The sequence below is a fragment of the Festucalex cinctus genome, chromosome 13 (assembly GCF_051991245.1).
Source record: "Festucalex cinctus isolate MCC-2025b chromosome 13, RoL_Fcin_1.0, whole genome shotgun sequence".
In the NCBI taxonomy this organism is placed as follows: Eukaryota; Metazoa; Chordata; class Actinopteri; order Syngnathiformes; family Syngnathidae; genus Festucalex; species Festucalex cinctus.
In genome coordinates, this window is record NC_135423.1 from 18314106 (window position 1) to 18332606 (window position 18501).

General features: G+C 45.2%; 1 protein-coding gene across 1 annotated transcript; it reads right to left on the reverse strand.

The window, feature by feature from the left end:
• Positions 1 to 1537: 1537 nt before the first annotated feature.
• On the reverse strand, positions 1538 to 17296 carry rab38a (RAB38a, member RAS oncogene family). Its single transcript, XM_077542055.1, has 3 exons — positions 16998 to 17296; positions 7709 to 7989; positions 1538 to 2609 (listed from the first exon to the last, which is right to left on the reverse strand). Exons 1-3 carry the CDS (start codon positions 17197 to 17199, stop codon positions 2454 to 2456), a joined length of 639 nt encoding a protein of 212 aa, XP_077398181.1. The 5' UTR covers positions 17200 to 17296; the 3' UTR covers positions 1538 to 2453.
• Positions 17297 to 18501: the final 1205 nt, after the last annotated feature.

Below are 18501 nucleotides of genomic sequence, written 5' to 3' on the forward strand. Positions count from 1 at the left end.
AACTCCTTAGCTGTGGCTAAATATTCAGTCCCTAAAGGTTATGAACAGAATCAGTGACGAAGCGCAGCCTCGGTGGAGGCCAATCGTCACTGGAAAGAAATCCAACTTTGTCAGCGATGCGGATCAAACTCTTGACATCCATCATACAGTGATAGAATTGGCGTTTAGTACATTATACTCCTGGAACAACCACAAGATCTTCCAGGGTACATAGTCGAACACTTTCTCTAAGTCCACAAATCATATGTAGACTGATTGAGCAAACTCGCATGCACCCTCAGTGACCATGCCAAAGGTGTAGAGCTGGTCCACTGTTCAACAAAAACTATACTGTTCCTCCTGAATCCGACATTCGACTTCCCGACAGATCGTCTCTCCAGCAAGAATAGATCTCACCAGGGAGTCTGCGTGTGAGCCCCCTGTAGTAACCCTCCAATCCCCCTTCTTAAACCACCACCTCGGTCTGCAAGTCCAGAGGATTTCACTTTCCCTGATGTTCATGCAATGTTGCAGAGGCATGTCAATCAGAACAGCCCCACAACATCCAGAGCCTTTAGGATCTCTGGCCGGGTCTCACCCCCGGGGACCTCTCCACTGAGGAGCTTTTTCACCACCCTGGTGACCTCAACCCCAGCAATATGAAAGACCACCTCAGAGACCCCAGAGTCTGCTTTCTCATGGAAAGGCATGTCGGTGGAATTGTGGAGGTTTTCGAAGTATTCCCTCCACCAACTCACTCTCCGAGTTGATGTCAGCACCGCCTCAACCCCGGTAATGTTAATAGTAGTGTTGTTCCGATACCGATACTGGTATCGGCAGAGGTGCCAATACTGCATTAAAACAGTGGTATCGGTATCGGTGAGTCCTCACAAGTAACATGCCGATACTATTAATTCCAACACTAATATAGGACTATATATATATCGTATTGGCCCTTGAATGCTCTGAACCAATGGCAGGACAGCTTTTTCATGTTGAGGGGGAAAAAAACCCTTAGGTATCGGTATGGTATCGGTATCGGCCGATACTGCAAAGCTGGGTATCGGAATCGGTATCGGGGGCCAAAAAACGGTATCAGAACAACACTAGTTAACAGTGCACTGCTTCCCTTTTTTGTGGCGCCAGATGTTGGACCAGAATTTCTTCGAAGCCATCCCTATGTCATTCTCCATGGCCTTACCAATCTCCTCCCATGCCCAATTTTCAATTTCATTCACAGGCCAAAAAGGTCCGATAGGTCTCATTCTTCAGCTTGACAGTATCTTTCACCGCTGGTGTCCAACAACAGGTGATGAGGCACCAACCCGGTATCTCGTGATAAATGAGTTGTTTGGATCAATGAGTCTGTGAGTGCTAGCTTTCAAATCCACAAGGCAATGGTTTGAAAGTTGGATAGCTTGAGATACAAGTGGTGACTTTTTTTGTGTTTTGTAGTTAGAGTTGAGGAGATCAAGGATCTGAAACTACTGTCAAAGTGATTGACAAAATCTATAATCAGGCAAACAGAAAAGTTGTGATTTATTCTTGTTGATAACTGGACACATCTTTGGTTCTATAATATGTCTGAATAAAATATGTACACAGGTATTTGGATGCATATACAGTATATTCATTCCTCACATAATTACAAATGTTACAAATTATATATGGACATTGTGTGTGTGTGTCTCTCTCTCTCTCTCTCTCTAGTATGAAATACATTTATTGTGCTTGCTTACCTATTTTTTTTAGCTCCTTAAAAGCAATTTATTATTACATTTTGGAAGTATGCCCAAATCTATCATGAATATAAAAAATATTCTAAATATGTCATTACCCTCTAATTGTATTTATAAATAAAAGTAAGCAGGATAAGTACATTTTAAAAAGGGCACTGTAATTAAACGTCCGACGAGATTTTAATAGGCAGTTATGTTAGAGGACTGGGGGCTGTTTTCAAAATATGACATAAAATGTGACTTATCACCTGTAGTTTTGTTTTATGTGAAAGAGAGCTGCTTTGGAGCATTACAAAGGGGGAAAAAAAAGGAATGCTTTGTAGTCAGCAGATAGGGGAGAGAAAAGCAAGGAATAAAACAATCGAGTGAAGAAAACCAAAGAGTGGGCAAGAGACTGCGATGCAAAGGTCATATGGAGTGACAGCCAACGTGGATTGAAGATCTGAACCTTTAGCAGAGATATTCTTTCATTTGCTGCACTCGCTCTGTGCATGTGTTCATTGACTAACTGCGTCTCCATGGTTACAGAAGTGGGAGTGCTAAAGATGCGAGTGACCTTGTCTTTGACAGGCACACGCAGCCTCGTCTATTGTTCTTTGTCAACCTTTTCTTCCATCCGCTCAAAACGAGCTGTCGGAGGGGAAGAACATCCTCCCTAAACATCAACGAGCTCTGCCTCTGCACACGGACCAACTTTGTGTGACATATACAAGGACGCCCACCCGTTAAGAGCCATTACTGCGATCGGAAGCAGGAGGAGCATGTCCCGCCTTTGTCCGTCTCTAAGTGGGGGGTGATAGTATCGTGGACCTCCGATTGCAGCATGTCGTTCTCACTGGAAATGATGTGCTTCACCAAGCAGTTAGCCGCCTCGTCGATGTTGATGTTTTCCTAAGCATGAAGAAAGGAAGAGGGGGAAGCAACAGAAAACATCAATGCAAAATAATTGAATTGAAAAATGTTTTCTGTCACTAGGCGTTATGTTTGGGTTAGCACATGTAGATCGTGACTTGTCTCCTTGCCAACGATATACAGACAGCCTGTAAAAGACAGCCCCAATGTAATTGATTGTTAGGGAAAATATGTTCAATTCTATAACTTTGGGGCCTTGAGCATTTAGTACTTGCATCTTTGTAGAAGCAAACAAACTTTCCCGACACAAATCAGCATTATTATGTGACTAATTTAATAAATCTTGTTTGGTCCAAAAGGAACTTGCAGAATTAAAGTGTTTCAAATAAATTTCCCTTACTATTATTTACATGTTTTTCTTGTTTTGTACCAAAAAAACAAATGATTGTCCTAATCGTGATTTCAATTGTTACCAGATTAATCGTGATTAATATTTTCGTCATAATTCAGCAGCCCTAGAACGACGTCAGGGTCACCAGTTTGTAAGGACACAGAATGAGTGAGTGAAGAGCTTGGAACGTAACTGTTTTTATGTTGCACACAGATCATCCATTTATATAAGCAGACATAAAACAGAAACATAAAAAAGGCAAAGGTTTGAAAGCAGATATAAAAGAAAAAAGGGAACATTTGTCTCTTTTATGTTAGCTTTCCAGAATGCCGATTTGTGTCAGGAAAGTTTGTTTGCCGCTACATGCTCAATTGTGTATTTATTATTCGAGGAGTCCAGTTCAGTTTGGTTCAGTTGTGTGTGCCGTGAACAAAGCAAGTTTTGACACACAAGTAACAAGTAAGTACCTTGTTAGCATTAGCATTACATGTTGCGCCACAATTTCACATGATGCTAATTAGTGAAAGTCAGCTGCTTCGAATACTTCCGTTATGGGCAGTGATGCACTTTGTCTTTCAGAATAAAAGCTTTATAGAGGAAGTTTAACTGTGTAGATGATGATAACCCTACAGCATTCTTGATCGAAATAATTTGGAAGTGTACTCGGTTTTTGTTATGTTATTAATTGGTTCTCTCTCTCTCTCTCTCTCTCTCCCCCCACTCCCCATTGGTTTGTATTCCGTTGTTGTTTTGAATAAAATTGACATTTTGTTGATATTATTACAGTTTTATCGCACTATCAACCTTTGACTCATTGAAAAAAACAAACAAAAAAAAACACTTTGTGGCCCATTAAGATTTGGATTTGATTACATCTGCTCTAAATTGTCCATAGGCAGCGACCAGTTCAGTATGTAACACATCTCTTATTCTCAGCTGGGATAGGCTGCAGCTCACATAATGACCCTAATGATTAGTGATAGACAAATTAAGCTTCATGAAGCACTTATCATATTTTTTACTCTACCAGGTGGCTCTCTTGGTTTAAAGATGCAACGGAAATGTAATCAATTTCCATTGCACTAGGGCGTAGAAATCATTTTTAATTAAAAAGTTTAATTGTTTTTATGTTGACAGTGGTTAACTTGTTTTTCACTTGTGGTGAGGATGTTCAAATGTTACCTTCAGTGCAGTTAATACAAGTTTTACAATGGCGCCAAAATGAGCCTGGATCTGATTATTTCTTAAGCTACATAGGCCTTGTATTGTTTCGGAATTCAAACAAATTAGATGTTGACCAGCATCACAGTGCAGATTGTATTCAGCCTCTGAGATAGCACTGTACCAACACGTCAACATTAGACAAAATGTTATTTGAAGTCATTTCAAATCAAAAGAACACTGTTTCCAACAGCATTGGAACATCTGGCACAGCTGTCATCGATTTTTCAACAGTGGCTTAGCTCAGGTGGTAGAATGGCGGTCGAGAAACACACTCCCGCTACCCCGCCCCCCCCACCGACTCCTCCCCCCGCCAAGTGTTTTGGTAGCACTGAAAAAAAAAAAGAGCCTCTAATGTGAACTCCTGATGCTGCGTCATTAGAGGTTGAATGAGCTGTGAATGAGTGCGCCAAGGGCTGCATGAGGATTCAGTGTAAGGGGGAAAAAGTGAGCCATTTATCAGATGTGCAATTACATTTCACATGATTTTGACCCTAATTTAATCCAATGATTATTTGGCCTTTTAAAAATTGAAGACTGGCCCAGCAGGGCTCTGAGATCTACAGACTTGGGCCAACTAGTGGAACCCAGAGTTCGAAGCAAACATGGTGAAGCTGCATTTAGCTATTATGCTGCACACAGATGGAATAGGCTACCAACAGAAGTGAAGTCAGCCCCGAGTGTAAATGCTTTTAAATCCAGGTTAAAAACTTTGCTTTTTTCTTATACCTTTGATTAGGGACTTTTAAACAGCTTTAATTAAGTGGGTTTTTTTTTTAATTATTTTTATTTTTATTTTTATTTTTATTTTTATTTTTATTTTTATTTTTATTTTTATCATTTTAAACTTTCTTATGTTAAATTTTTTAAAGTTTGTTGAATAATGTTTTAAGATTGTTAGTTTGCAACCTATTTTCATTTATTATAATTTTTTCTGAATGTTAACTATTGTTTTTTGATGCTTATGTGTTGTCTTTCCTCGTGTAAAGCACATTGAGTTGCCTTGTGTATGAAATGTGCTATACAAATAAACTTGCCTTGCCTTGCCTTGCCTAAAACAGCAAAAAGTATGTTTTAAATCATAAAGCATAACTTAAATGATATGTTTATGTCGCAGCTGTTGCACTGGATCTCATTAGAGTGCGCAGGTGTGCCAACTGTTATGGCCGGTGGGTGTCAACGTGTGTGCATGTCTACGTGCACGTCTCGTTCTATTTTCCTCCCTTACCACCTGGCTGTGACATTCCTACAGCGAATCACTCACGACAAGCGGGGCCTTTGCGGTTGTGTCATTGTGTCGGTTCAAGTCACACACGCCACACAAGTCAACATTTTTGTCCACGGTCAACAGGATTCTTTGCTTCCTGAGAAGATGTTTGGGTAGGAGACATATAAAACATTGAGTGAAGTCGGAGGAGTCAGCTACTTCTAACAGAATGTAAAGCATATCTGATCAATTATTATGTGGCACAGCAGAGATCCATGAGTGATGCTCTTTTAATATGCAGCTGAAGTGTTGACTGGAATAACTAATAACTGTATGAATGCATAGTGGAATACATTGCACTGCCTTTGTTCTCAGTGTGTCTAAAGCATATTAACCTACTTCGAGATCACATCTGCACATAAACAAGATATGTGGGTATTAAAATGGACTTGACACGAACTCTTAAAGTCGCCTGTTTACGTTGATATGCTGAATGATTATGTGCCTTATTTTTTGTTTATTAGGGGCTTCTTCTTTATGTGTTGCAGCCAGGTTATAAATACATCGCTACATGTATTATTTGTTGCATTAGTACAAATATCAGTCCTTGTCCCATTGATAATAGTGTACATTTTTGATGTAAATTTCTTGAAAGCTTTTTTGGGAAGCTTGGCTTTTTATTAAGACTTATACTAGATTTATTTATTAATTACTAATTGTTCGCTAATCAAGTTCTTTGATTGAATAAAATATATGCTGAATGGAACAATCCCCAATCTATTTTATATAATTCTTGTCCTCATTATAGGTTTGTGCGTGAGCTGAAGCCTATCCCACGTGACTTTGTGAGAGACGGGATACTCCCTGGACGGGTGGCCGACCTTGCACACTCACATTCACACCACGTTGACAAATTAGACTCTTCATATAACCTAACGTGTACGTTTTTGGAACTTGGGAGTACTTTGAGAAGACATGCAGACTGAGCGAGATTCAAACCCGAACCTCAGTTTAGACCGTGGAGCAAGACATGCTAGTTGGCCCCTAGTGCACCTTGCTGCCTTACATAGTTTCTATTATTAAAAACATTTATGCTGCCTGACAGACCTGCAATTTTCAGCATATTCTTGTATATTCCCCATATATTGCTGCTTATTACCATAAATTGCTATAAATTACCATGGAAAGTTTTCAAAATTACCTTAATTTTGAGCGGCCATTATTATTATTATTATTATTATTATTATTATTATTATTATTATTATTATTATTATTATTATTATTATTATTATTATTATTATTATTGTTATTGTTATTATTATTACTACTGCTATTGGAAACAGCTGTCTTTATTGACATTCCTACTCCATGCAATTGTGCCGAAAAAATGGTATTGTACTAAAAGTTACCGTACATGATTAAATTGTAGCGGTACATGCTACTGACTTTCATGCAGAGGGTGTCTGTTCAATCCCTGACCAGTACCCTGATCCCCAAACATTGAAAGTCCCAAACCTGGACTTGTTGGGTCAGGAAGAGAATCTGGTGTTTAAAAAAAAACAAGAAAAACCGGTGCCAAACAAGTCATGCAAGTGACTCGTTACGGACAAGCCAAAAGTCATAACAAAAACAACAATAAAAGGTAATTAATTCAGTGGGAAAGTGTCACTTTATTTATTTATGTTTTTCATAAAAGCCACTTTAGTAATGCTTATCACCTTTTCAGAGTTTTCATGGTTACTGTCCGTGTACCTTTTATGTACACAATATATGATAACGAAAACTGTTTCTTTATGATAGCTGATTCCCAGTTATTTCATTCCTAGGAAATGTTTGCTCACCTGCCAATTCCGTTAACAAACAAACAAACAAACAAAGAGTCAGCGCTTTGACCAGGGCTTGGCTGCTGGTGAAGCCGCTGGCAAGGCCGCTCGGGGAGACTCACCATTTTCTGTGCACTGAAAAAAAAATCTATAAGCTGGCGGACCAAAAGAAAACATCCTGGCAGGAATGATCAAAATAATTAGGATCACTACTTTTAGTAGTTTGTTGTATTTGTTGGTCTTAAAAACAACGATTTGATTTTCTGTGTATCAATAAGAGTGGAACTGGACAATTTCCTCAAACACAAGCTTGGGTGAGGTCTGTGTGAAAGGCGCAGGCGAATCTACAGCGTGATGGCTCTACTCTGCTGTTATGCCTCGGATACGCCAATTTTGCAGAAGGGCACTTTGGAAGGGGATATTGAATTTGAGGCAGATTTAAGCCCTTTAGACCATCCGCTTGCAATTGGTGTGTGCATGACTGCGTGCATTTTACCTTAGCAGATGTCTCGAACCAGCCCACAAAACCATTATCTTGGCAAAACTGCTCCATCTTTATTCCATTATTGGTGAGTACGTCCCGTCCCTGGTCACATTTGTTAGCCAGGAGCACGGTGGCCACATGTTTCCCATTGGATAGTGTCACTTTGGAGTCCAAGTCCTCCTTCCATTTGGTGACTGCCTCAAAGGAGGCGGGCCTTGTCACGTCGAACACAATGAAGGCGCCCATTGCCTCGCGGTAATAAACACGGGTCATGTTGCCAAATCTCTCTTGACCTGTAAAAGACAGTCACACACATATGTAGTATGCAATCAGTGTAATACAGGGTGTTAAACTCATTTAAACCCAAAAACGTGTAAACACGTTTTTGAATACTTTGTCCTTCACTCCCAAAAACGTATTTACACGTTGTTGTTTTTTACGCCGGAGCATACAGAAGTCTTTGATACAGTTTCTGACATGATGTCATGTTTCGGTTTTTGGGTTGGGTTTTTGTTTTATTTTGGTGAGTGTTGGTTGTTGGTGTTCCGGTCTTCTCCCCCAGTCTCGTTATGTTAACCTTGTCCACCTGCTTGTGTCTTCCCTTCCTGATGTGTAGTGCTGATTGGTTCCCCCTCCCTGCTGTGTCTCCCAGGTGTGTCCGGTTATTGTCATTAGTGTTGGTATAAGGGAGTGGTGTTTGTCTCACGCGGGTGTGGGAGCATTGTTTTGCTGTTGTCTGCATGCTTTGTCACAGTGGTGTCTTCTGACCAAGTTTGCCAAGTCTTCTGACCAAGTTTGCCAAGTCTTCTGACCAAGTTTGCCAAGTCGTCTATGCCAAGTTTGCCAAGTCGTCTATGCTAAGTTTGCCAAGTCGTCTATGCTAAGTTTGCCAAGTCTTCCACCCCAAGTCTACTAAGTCTTCCACGCCAAGTCTACTAAGCCTTCAACGTCAGCCACGCCAAGTCTTCAACGTCAGCCACGCCAAGCCTTCAACGTCAGCCACGCCAAGTCTTCAACGTCAGCCACGCCAAGTCTTCAACGTCAGCCACGCCAAGTCTTCAACGTCAGCCACGCCAAGTCTTCACCGTCAGCCACGCCAAGTCTTCAACGTCAGCCACGCCAAGTCTTCACCGTCAGCCACGCCAAGTCTTCACCGTCAGCCACGCCAAGTCTTCACCGTCAGCCACGCCAAGTCTTCACCGTCAGCCACGCCAAGTCTTCACCGTCAGCCACGCCAAGTCTTCACCGTCAGCCACGCCAAGTCTTCACCGTCAGCCACGCCAAGTCTTCACCGTCAGCCACGCCAAGTCTTCACCGTCAGCCACGCCAAGTCTTCACCGTCAGCCACGCCAAGTCTTCACCGTCAGCCACGCCAAGTCTTCAACGTCAGCCACGCCAAGTCTTCAACGTCAGCCACGCCAAGTCTTCAACGTCAGCCACGCCAAGTCTTCAACGTCAGCCACGCCAAGTCTTCAACGTCAGCCACGCCAAGTCTTCAACGTCAGCCACGCCAAGTCTTCAACGTCAGCCACGCCAAGTCTTCAACGTCAGCCACGCCAAGTCTTCAACGTCAGCCACGCCAAGTCTTCAACGTCAGCCACGCCAAGTCTTCAACGTCAGCCACGCCAAGTCTTCAACGTCAGCCACGCCAAGTCTTCAACGTCAGCCACGCCAAGTCTTCAACGTCAGCCACGCCAAGTCTCTGCCTCACGCCAAGTCTCTGCCTCACGCCAAGTCTCTGCCTCACGCCAAGTCTCTGCCTCACGCCAAGTCTCTGCCTCACGCCAAGTCTCTGCCTCACGCCAAGTCTCTGCCTCACGCCAAGTCTCTGCCTCACGCAACGCCAAGTCCTCGCCATGATCTGGGTACACGTCCAGCCCAGTCTTCTCCACTTCAGTCTCGTCCCGTCCTTCCCCACCACAGTCAATAAAGTCATTCTAGTTGCTGTCAGTCCACTTCTCCCTGCCTATTTATTCCGCCTCTTGGTCCGTCCATCACACCCCCACCGTGACAGAATGCTCCCACCTACCTGGACCCAGCGGAAGCGCCTCGTCCCCGTTCCGGCTCCCCGCCGGACTCAGGACCTCGTTCCGGCTCCCCACCGGACTCAGGACCTCGTTCCGGCTCCCCGCCGGACTCAGGACCCCGTTCCGGCTCCGCGCCGGATTCAAGTTCTCCGCGCCGGCCTCAGGACCCCGTTCCGGCTCCGCGCCGGCCTCAGGACCCCGTTTCGGCTCCGCGCCGGCCTCAGGACCCCATTCCGGCTCCGCGCCGGCCTCAGGACCCCGTTCCGGCTCCGCGCCGGCCTCAGGACCCCGTTCCGGCTCCGCGCCGGATTCAAGCTCCCGTTCCGACTCCCCGCCGGACTCAGGACCCCGTTCCGGCTCCGCGCCGGATTCAAGTTCCCGTTCCGGCTCCGCGCCGGATTCAAGTTCCAGTTCCGGCTCCGCGCCGGATTCAAGTTCCCGTTCCGGCTCCGCGCCAGCCTCAGGACCCCGTTCCGGCTCCGCGCCGGATTCAAGTTCCCGTTCCGGCTCCGCGCCGGCCTCAGGACCCCGTTCCGGCTCCACGCCGGCCTCAGGACCCCGTTCCGGCGCCCTGCCGGCCTCAGGACCCCGTTCCGGCGCCCTGCCGGCCTCAGAACCCCGTTCCGGCGCCCCGCCGGCTCCAGGCCCTCGTCCTGGCACCTCGGCAGCCCAAGAATGCCACGCCTGTGCCGCTTCAGCCCCTGGCCTCTTTGCCTGTGCCGCTGCTGCCGCCGCAGCCCCAGGCCGCTTCGCCTGCGCCGCTGCCGCCGCAGCCCCTGGCCGCTTCGCCTGCGCCGCTGCCGCCGCAGCCCCTGGCCGCTTCGCCTGCGCCGCTGCCGCCCCTGGCCGCTTCGCCTGCGCCGCTGCCTCCGCAGCCCCTGGCCGCAACGCCTGTGCCGCTGCCTCCGCAGCCCCTGGCCGCAACGCCTGTGCCGCTGCCTCCGCAGCCCCTGGCCGCAACGCCTGTGCCGCTGCCTCCGCAGCCCCTGGCCGCAACGCCTGTGCCGCTGCCTCCGCAGCCCCTGGCCGCAACGCCTGTGCCGCTGCCTCCGCAGCCCCTGGCCGCAACGCCTGTGCCGCTGCCTCCGCAGCCCCTGGCCGCAACGCCTGTGCCGCTGCCTCCGCAGCCCCTGGCCGCAACGCCTGTGCCGCTGCCTCCGCAGCCCCTGGCCGCAACGTCTGTGCCGCTGCCTCCGCAGCCCCTGGCCGCAACGTCTGTGCCGCTGCCTCAGCAGCCCCTGGCCGCAACGCCTGTGCCGCTGCCTCCGCAGCCCCTGGCCGCAACGCCTGTGCCGCTGCCTCCGCAGCCCCTGGCCGCAGCGCCTGTGCAGCCTAAGCCCCTGGCGTCTCAGGTCCCCTCGTCGCGGCCAATTGGCATCTCAGGTCCCCTCGTCACGGCAGAGTTGCCGCCTTCTCCCGCTTCCTCATCTCTGCCCCAAGTCAAGTCTCAAGTTTCCTCGTCACAGCCCCAGCCAAAGTCTCAAGTTTCCTCGTCTCTGCCCCAGGTCAAATCCCCAGCTTCCTCGTCACAGCCCCAGCCAAAGTCTCAAGTTTCCTCGTCTCTGCCCCAGGTCAAATCCCCGGCTTCCTCGTCTCTGCCCCGATCAAAGTCTCCGGGCCTGGTGTCCGCCCCAAGCAGTGCGGTCATGGTGGCCGATCCGGGACCTAGCGCCAGGCGGCGCAGAAGACGGGCCCACCACGGGGACCGGCCCTTGGCGGAGCCACCCCAGTTTCAGCCCTCTGGGCCGATGATTTTGCCTCCTCCTGGGCCACCCCCGGATGCGGAGTTTATGGCATTGTGTGAGGCCGTTTTTCGCCCCCTTGTGTCCTCCTATTCCTACCCTGGTTGAGGGCTGTGTTTTGCTCCCGTTCCCGTCCCCGCCCTCCCCTTTTTTGGCTTGTTTTGTGTTTGGGACGTCTGGGAGCCGTCCCTTGGTGGAGGGGTACTGTCATGTTTCGGTTTTTGGGTTGGGTTTTTGTTTTATTTTGGTGAGTGTTGGTTGTTGGTGTTCCGGTCTTCTCCCCCAGTCTCGTTATGTTAACCTTGTCCACCTGCTTGTGTCTTCCCTTCCTGATGTGTAGTGCTGATTGGTTCCCCCTCCCTGCTGTGTCTCCCAGGTGTGTCCGGTTATTGTCATTAGTGTTGGTATAAGGGAGTGGTGTTTGTCTCACGCGGGTGTGGGAGCATTGTTTTGCTGTTGTCTGCATGCTTTGTCACAGTGGTGTCTTCTGACCAAGTTTGCCAAGTCTTCTGACCAAGTTTGCCAAGTCTTCTGACCAAGTTTGCCAAGTCTTCTGACCAAGTTTGCCAAGTCGTCTATGCCAAGTTTGCCAAGTCGTCTATGCTAAGTTTGCCAAGTCGTCTATGCTAAGTTTGCCAAGTCTTCCACCCCAAGTCTACTAAGTCTTCCACGCCAAGTCTACTAAGCCTTCAACGTCAGCCACGCCAAGTCTTCAACGTCAGCCACGCCAAGCCTTCAACGTCAGCCACGCCAAGTCTTCAACGTCAGCCACGCCAAGTCTTCAACGTCAGCCACGCCAAGTCTTCAACGTCAGCCACGCCAAGTCTTCAACGTCAGCCACGCCAAGTCTTCACCGTCAGCCACGCCAAGTCTTCACCGTCAGCCACGCCAAGTCTTCACCGTCAGCCACGCCAAGTCTTCACCGTCAGCCACGCCAAGTCTTCACCGTCAGCCACGCCAAGTCTTCACCGTCAGCCACGCCAAGTCTTCACCGTCAGCCACGCCAAGTCTTCACCGTCAGCCACGCCAAGTCTTCACCGTCAGCCACGCCAAGTCTTCACCGTCAGCCACGCCAAGTCTTCACCGTCAGCCACGCCAAGTCTTCAACGTCAGCCACGCCAAGTCTTCAACGTCAGCCACGCCAAGTCTTCAACGTCAGCCACGCCAAGTCTTCAACGTCAGCCACGCCAAGTCTTCAACGTCAGCCACGCCAAGTCTTCAACGTCAGCCACGCCAAGTCTTCAACGTCAGCCACGCCAAGTCTTCAACGTCAGCCACGCCAAGTCTCTGCCTCACGCCAAGTCTCTGCCTCACGCCAAGTCTCTGCCTCACGCCAAGTCTCTGCCTCACGCCAAGTCTCTGCCTCACGCAACGCCAAGTCCTCGCCATGATCTGGGTACACGTCCAGCCCAGTCTTCTCCACTTCAGTCTCGTCCCGTCCTTCCCCACCACAGTCAATAAAGTCATTCTAGTTGCTGTCAGTCCACTTCTCCCTGCCTATTTATTCCGCCTCTGGGTCCATCCATCACACCCCCACCGTGACACATGAAGAGGTGGCTTACCAAAAAATGGCCATCAGGTGGCAGCAGAGTATAAGAGATCAGACAAGACCATGTTACAAGCTCTTTTTGTCAAAAAAAAATTTTCACCAGAAATGTGAATATTGATGAAACTTAGCTATATTCTCATGCTAATTGCTGAAAAACGGAAACATATACAAATATAGACTCTAATTTTTCTTTTGGTAGGTTCCATGTTTTTAATAGGAATAGAACACAATATTCTGTGGGCATTGAAAAATCAGTCAAAATCCACTAAAATAGCTGGGAGCGAAGGGGGTTGTCAGTGAAAATAGCTGGGAGTGACTGATTGTATTATTAATACATTTGTGGTCTTATAAAATAGCCAATCCAAATTTTGAAAAGCAGTGGTCAACTTCAGTCATGTTCTGCCACTTTGCTCAGTGGGTGGATCAGTCAGATGATTGGAGAGACATATCACGCCAGTTATTTTATTACACCTCTGTGCACACTTTCTCCACCATTGTGATGCAGACTTAAACATATAACTGCACACACAATATGGCCAAGTACACTTTGAGACACAAATGGGAGTTGGTTGGCAGAATGGTGGAAGCGTGGAAAAGCACTGCTGCAAAAAGAGCCTCAGTTTGACGTAATCATGAATCACCTTTCTGAGTTAAATTTGCATGTTTTCCTTGTGCGTGTTTCCATGGTTTCCGCCCTCCACAACGAGTAAGGTTACATAATGCTGACACACGATCTGGATTTGGTCCTGGGCGGGACACGACTGCTAATCACTGCTCCGTGTGGATTGGTTAAATGCAGAGAACACATTACATTGTGCACAAATAAAGTAATTTTATCTTTAAAATCTCTGTTCTACTTCAAATCATCAGCAAAGGGGGACATTTCCTCAGCATATAATTACAGACACAGACATGAAGACACATTCAGGAAGAGAAAGAGGCCTTCCCCAAAAGGTTATCACAATAAAATTGGAAACATAATTGCAAATATGAAAGATGAGGAATTGATTGCTAGCAAGGTCCCAAAACATTTGGCGCTAACAGAAGTTGGATGAAAGGTTTGGTGTGTCCATCTCTGAGACTGTCGGAAGGGCAAAACATTAATTTGATAAGCCCTGCTGGAATGTTGGAGGGACACATCTTTTCCCATCCTTGACTTAATTCACTTTTCTTTTTTTCTTTTTTTTTTAATAGATCCAGACGCTTGTTCTGCTCGAGTCCATTTTTCAGTGAGTGTCTTCTATGAGGGTAAATCTTAAGAATGAGTTTGTCTATACCCTTCTTGACACTTTCGTTCATTACATACAGAGTTTATCCAGGCAGGTATAAAGCACTATTGACTGGTTTATAAATAAATAAATAAATAAATAAATAAATAAATACATAAATAAATAAATAAATATTGTGCTGAGATTGGCTGGCAACCAGTACAGGGTGTCCCCTGCCTACTGCCCAGAGCCAGCTGAGATAGGCGCCAGCACCCCCCGCGACCCTTGTGAGGAATAAGCGGTCAAGAAAATGGATGGATGGATAAATATTGTGTTACATTTCTATTAGCAGCAATAGTAACAATAACAATAAAAAAGCCAGACCGGTTAGCGGATGACGATAGGTTAGCGTCACGTATTTATATTGTACACCGGCCCGCCACAAAATTAGGACGCCTTTTAAATATAATAAGAGAACTCTTAAAAATGTTTACAAATAAAGGTAAAAATGCTTAGTTAGTTTTGATAGGTCTGTAGTTATTAATAATGTTTATTATTTAGTTAATATATTATGAGAGCTGTGCTTAATATTTTGGATGCCACAATTCTTTACATGCATGCATACTCTCATGATGATGCAATATAACCACAACAATATTGTTAAATTAACACCTCTCTGACTGCGCCAATGAAAACTTGTAAAGGCAGAATATTTGACACAGCCTTTCTATAGTATAAGATTGTATTATATTGTGTAGAATAGATCAATCATAATGTGATGGTTGTGATGTGTAACTGTAATGTCACTTGCTTCAAGTTTGTTTAGCAGTTACCAGCCTACTTGCTGGTGCATGGCGAGAAAGGATGAACAGATGGGGGCAACTATCTATATTTTGGGAGTGATTTTTCACAACGCTGTCTGCGACTGTAACAGTTGTTTTCAACAATTGAATCTCGGGCCTGAACTAACAGTTTGATAGGTTGACTTCAACTGCCCATTAGAGAAAAAGCTCAATATGCAGCGTGAAACATATTTTCTACAATTACATTTTCCGGGGGACTGCTTTGAAAAACATCATTAAAACAACAGACTTTTGTACAGAACTGTGGAAACGTGAACAATCCGGTTAGCTTTAGATGACGCAATTCCGGTGTTATTAGGCCGTGTCTTGAATGTGGAATGCACTTAACAGAATGTCAACTGTTGAAAAAAGTGGGAGGTGTCACACACACATATCTCCCCCATGGGTCAGCCCCCTTCCATGTCGAGGTTGTTTTTGTGAAAATATTACATTCATGATCCTCAAGTAAACACTACTTGATTGTCATCTTACTAGGATTGCTCTTTTTTTTTTTTTTTTTTTTTTTTTAAATAATAATAATATACCTGTACTGTAAATGGAAAATTATATTACAGTTAATTGTTTCAGGGATTATTTTCAATGTGTTTTATAAATTAAAGTTAAAGAATATTAAAGAGGCTCTTGTGTCCTTCAGTTTTTCTATCTATGGAAAAACATTGCACACCCCAGTTCTAAAGCATGATCGAATTAAAGTAAAGTACACAGTGAGATCCCATAGCTCTTGCGCAACTAATTGAGTAACCTGATAAAAGGCTAGGCAGAACACTGTACTTTTTTTTTTTAAAAGAGCCACAATAAACAGTGTTGGTATAAACAGGCTGGGCCTCAAATCTGGCTCACATGAGGCAGAAACACATGACCGCTTGTGCTTAGTGGAGAAAGTGCAACCAGGGCTGCGAGCGGCAGGTCAACTTCAGCCGACGCTCACATGAGATGAGTGTGCTATTGCAAGCATTGGTTCTGTTCTCGCAGCCACAAACCATCATTGATTTAGCTGAACAACTAAAACCAACAACAAGGGCTAAGGACTTTTAAGTCGATTGTATTCATATTGTAATCATAGAGAGAGCTGCTGTGTGGAAAACAGTTATGTGGGGAAGGAAAAATAAAAAAAATAATAAAAAAAATCAAGTATCCAAGTAAGCTTAACCATGTAAACAAAAGAAAAATAAGAGGACTGAAATCTATCATATGTTAACTGAAATTGACAAACACAGATTTGTTCGATTTCCATTTACGTATTTGCAAAGACTGATGTATTTGCAGAAATCTCTTAGGATGAATTATTGATTTTCCACAGAGATGCCACTTTTGTGTGTAACAACTGTAAACATGCAAGGTGACACAAACTGTCACATGTTTATAGCCATCCTCTCCCTTGCACATCACATGTGCAACATAAGTTCATTTTCTGTCATTTTCAAATATTGTACTTTAATGAAGGAAACAGCTTATGCAAAAATTCCAATTCCCAAACAGACTGCTTATGGTTTAACATGGATTTAATGGGAAATAAAAGTCTCTAAGCTATAATGTCATGGTTGATGGAAAAGGAAAGAGGACTCATTGTGGTTCAAATTAATTAATAATTATGCACATAACTTCCCCGTCCCTGCTATTTATTTAATTTTCTTACTCCTGATGTTATTAGTACTTTAGGTAAGCATCTTCTGTAAATGTCTACACCTAAAAAATTGTGCAAATCAGTTTTTTAAAAGCAATCTCTCAGATATTAGATTAGGCTACAGCCCCCACTATTATAAAGTCAAGTCATCTTTATTTATATAGCGCTTTCAAACAGCCTTAGCAGTCACAAAGTGCTTTGCAGAAACACAACAAAACAAACATAAAGTACAGTTGCCGCGCCAGTGTGTGTTGCAAAGTAGCTACAGGTAAGAAAGAGCAAACGTACCTGCGATGTCCCACAGCTGGAGGCGCACGGTCTCCTGGTCCAAGTTGAGCACTTTGAGAGCAAAGTCTACCCCGATGGTTGCTCTGTAATTTGGGCTGAAGTTGTGGTGCACATAGCGTTTGATGATGCTGGTCTTGCCCACGCCCAGGTCTCCTATGACCAGGATTTTGTAAAGGTGTTCTTTGGCGTGGTTGTTCTGCATGGCGGGCGAGGGCCGAGCATGAAGCCACTCGAGTGGAAGGCCGCGGGACCAAAAAGTGAGGTGGAGAGTCGGGAGTGAGCTTGTGAGGAAAGGGGAGGTGAACTTGGACTGATCCACCCTGGATGTGTGTTTGTGTGCGTGCGGGGGTGGGGTGGGGGGCATTTGGACCTTGTGACTGGTGCGGAGGGGTTGCTTGCTTGGGTGCTTGCACTTACAAAGCCTGCAGCATGTGAAAACCTAAAGTAAAGCTACAAAACAGAGACCGGCTACTTGATACTCCACTCAAGTTAAATTTTATATATATATATATATATATATATATATATATACAGTGATACCTCGGCTCACGAACTTAATTGGTTCCCAGAGAGTGTGTGTAAGCCGAAAAGTTCTTCTTCTGAACATTTATTTCCCATAAGAAACCATTAAAATGAGAATAATCCGTTCCCAGGTCCCTATAAAACATAATTTTCTACTAAATAAGCCTTAAAACTACACAAAAATATACCTTATTTTATGTATAACAAATGTGCTATTGTATTGTAATTAAAGAAATAAATTGTACTGTATAATAAAGTCGTTTTATTTTACTTTGTGATGGTAGTTCTTAAGGATAGTAGCAATGGTAGACTTACTTCATTCGCGAGCGTTTCACCGCGTAGAGTGTTTATGGAACGGTTGTCGCTCATTCGCACTTTCGTGCTCACCGGAGCGGAGGAGGTGTGTCCCTTGGTGAACAAGGAAGTGGAGCACTTTAGCGAGTCAACAAAAAGTGAGCACCGCCAACTACTTTCACCTCTTTCCTGGGACTAAACAGCCGTGGCACGATTTTCTCCTTTTTTGAGGTACGTGATGGCACTTTCGCTTTTTTTAGTGGCGCGAACTCCATTGACTACAATGCAAACGCGCCGCCGAATCGCCGTCCCTCGCTGGTAAGCATTAGGCTTAACACTAGCCTGTGGTGGGGTCTTTTTCGGTCCCATAATAGCAAAAGTACACTCAAAATGTCTATCAAACACAAACCGCGTCCGCACTAAAAGAAAGGGGGTGACGAACTGGGACGCCGTGAGCGTGCGTCAGCTTCTTGTGGCCGCCACCGTGGTGCTGTTCGACCGCGTGGTTTGGTTCGTCCGCCGAAAAGTAGTTCGTCAGCAGAGACTAAATTCTCGCGAATTTAATGTTCGTGAGGCGAAAAGTTCGTGAGCTAAAGCGTTCGTCAGCCGAGGTATCACTGTATATATATATATATATATACTCTGTAACAATTTGCCCCAAAATATCTTTACAATAGCCTTTTCATTT

Bases quoted from the DNA above. Each gene is read 5' to 3' on its own strand.
- rab38a (XM_077542055.1), bottom strand. From the start codon at position 17,199: ATGCAGAACAACCACGCCAAAGAACACCTTTACAAAATCCTGGTCATA. The intron at 7,990-16,997 runs GTACGTTTGCTC...TGTCTTTTACAG, and splicing joins CCAGCTGTGGGACATCGCAG to GTCAAGAGAGATTTGGCAAC. The intron at 2,610-7,708 runs GTAAAATGCACG...CTTCATGCTTAG, and splicing joins GGTTCGAGACATCTGCTAAG to GAAAACATCAACATCGACGA.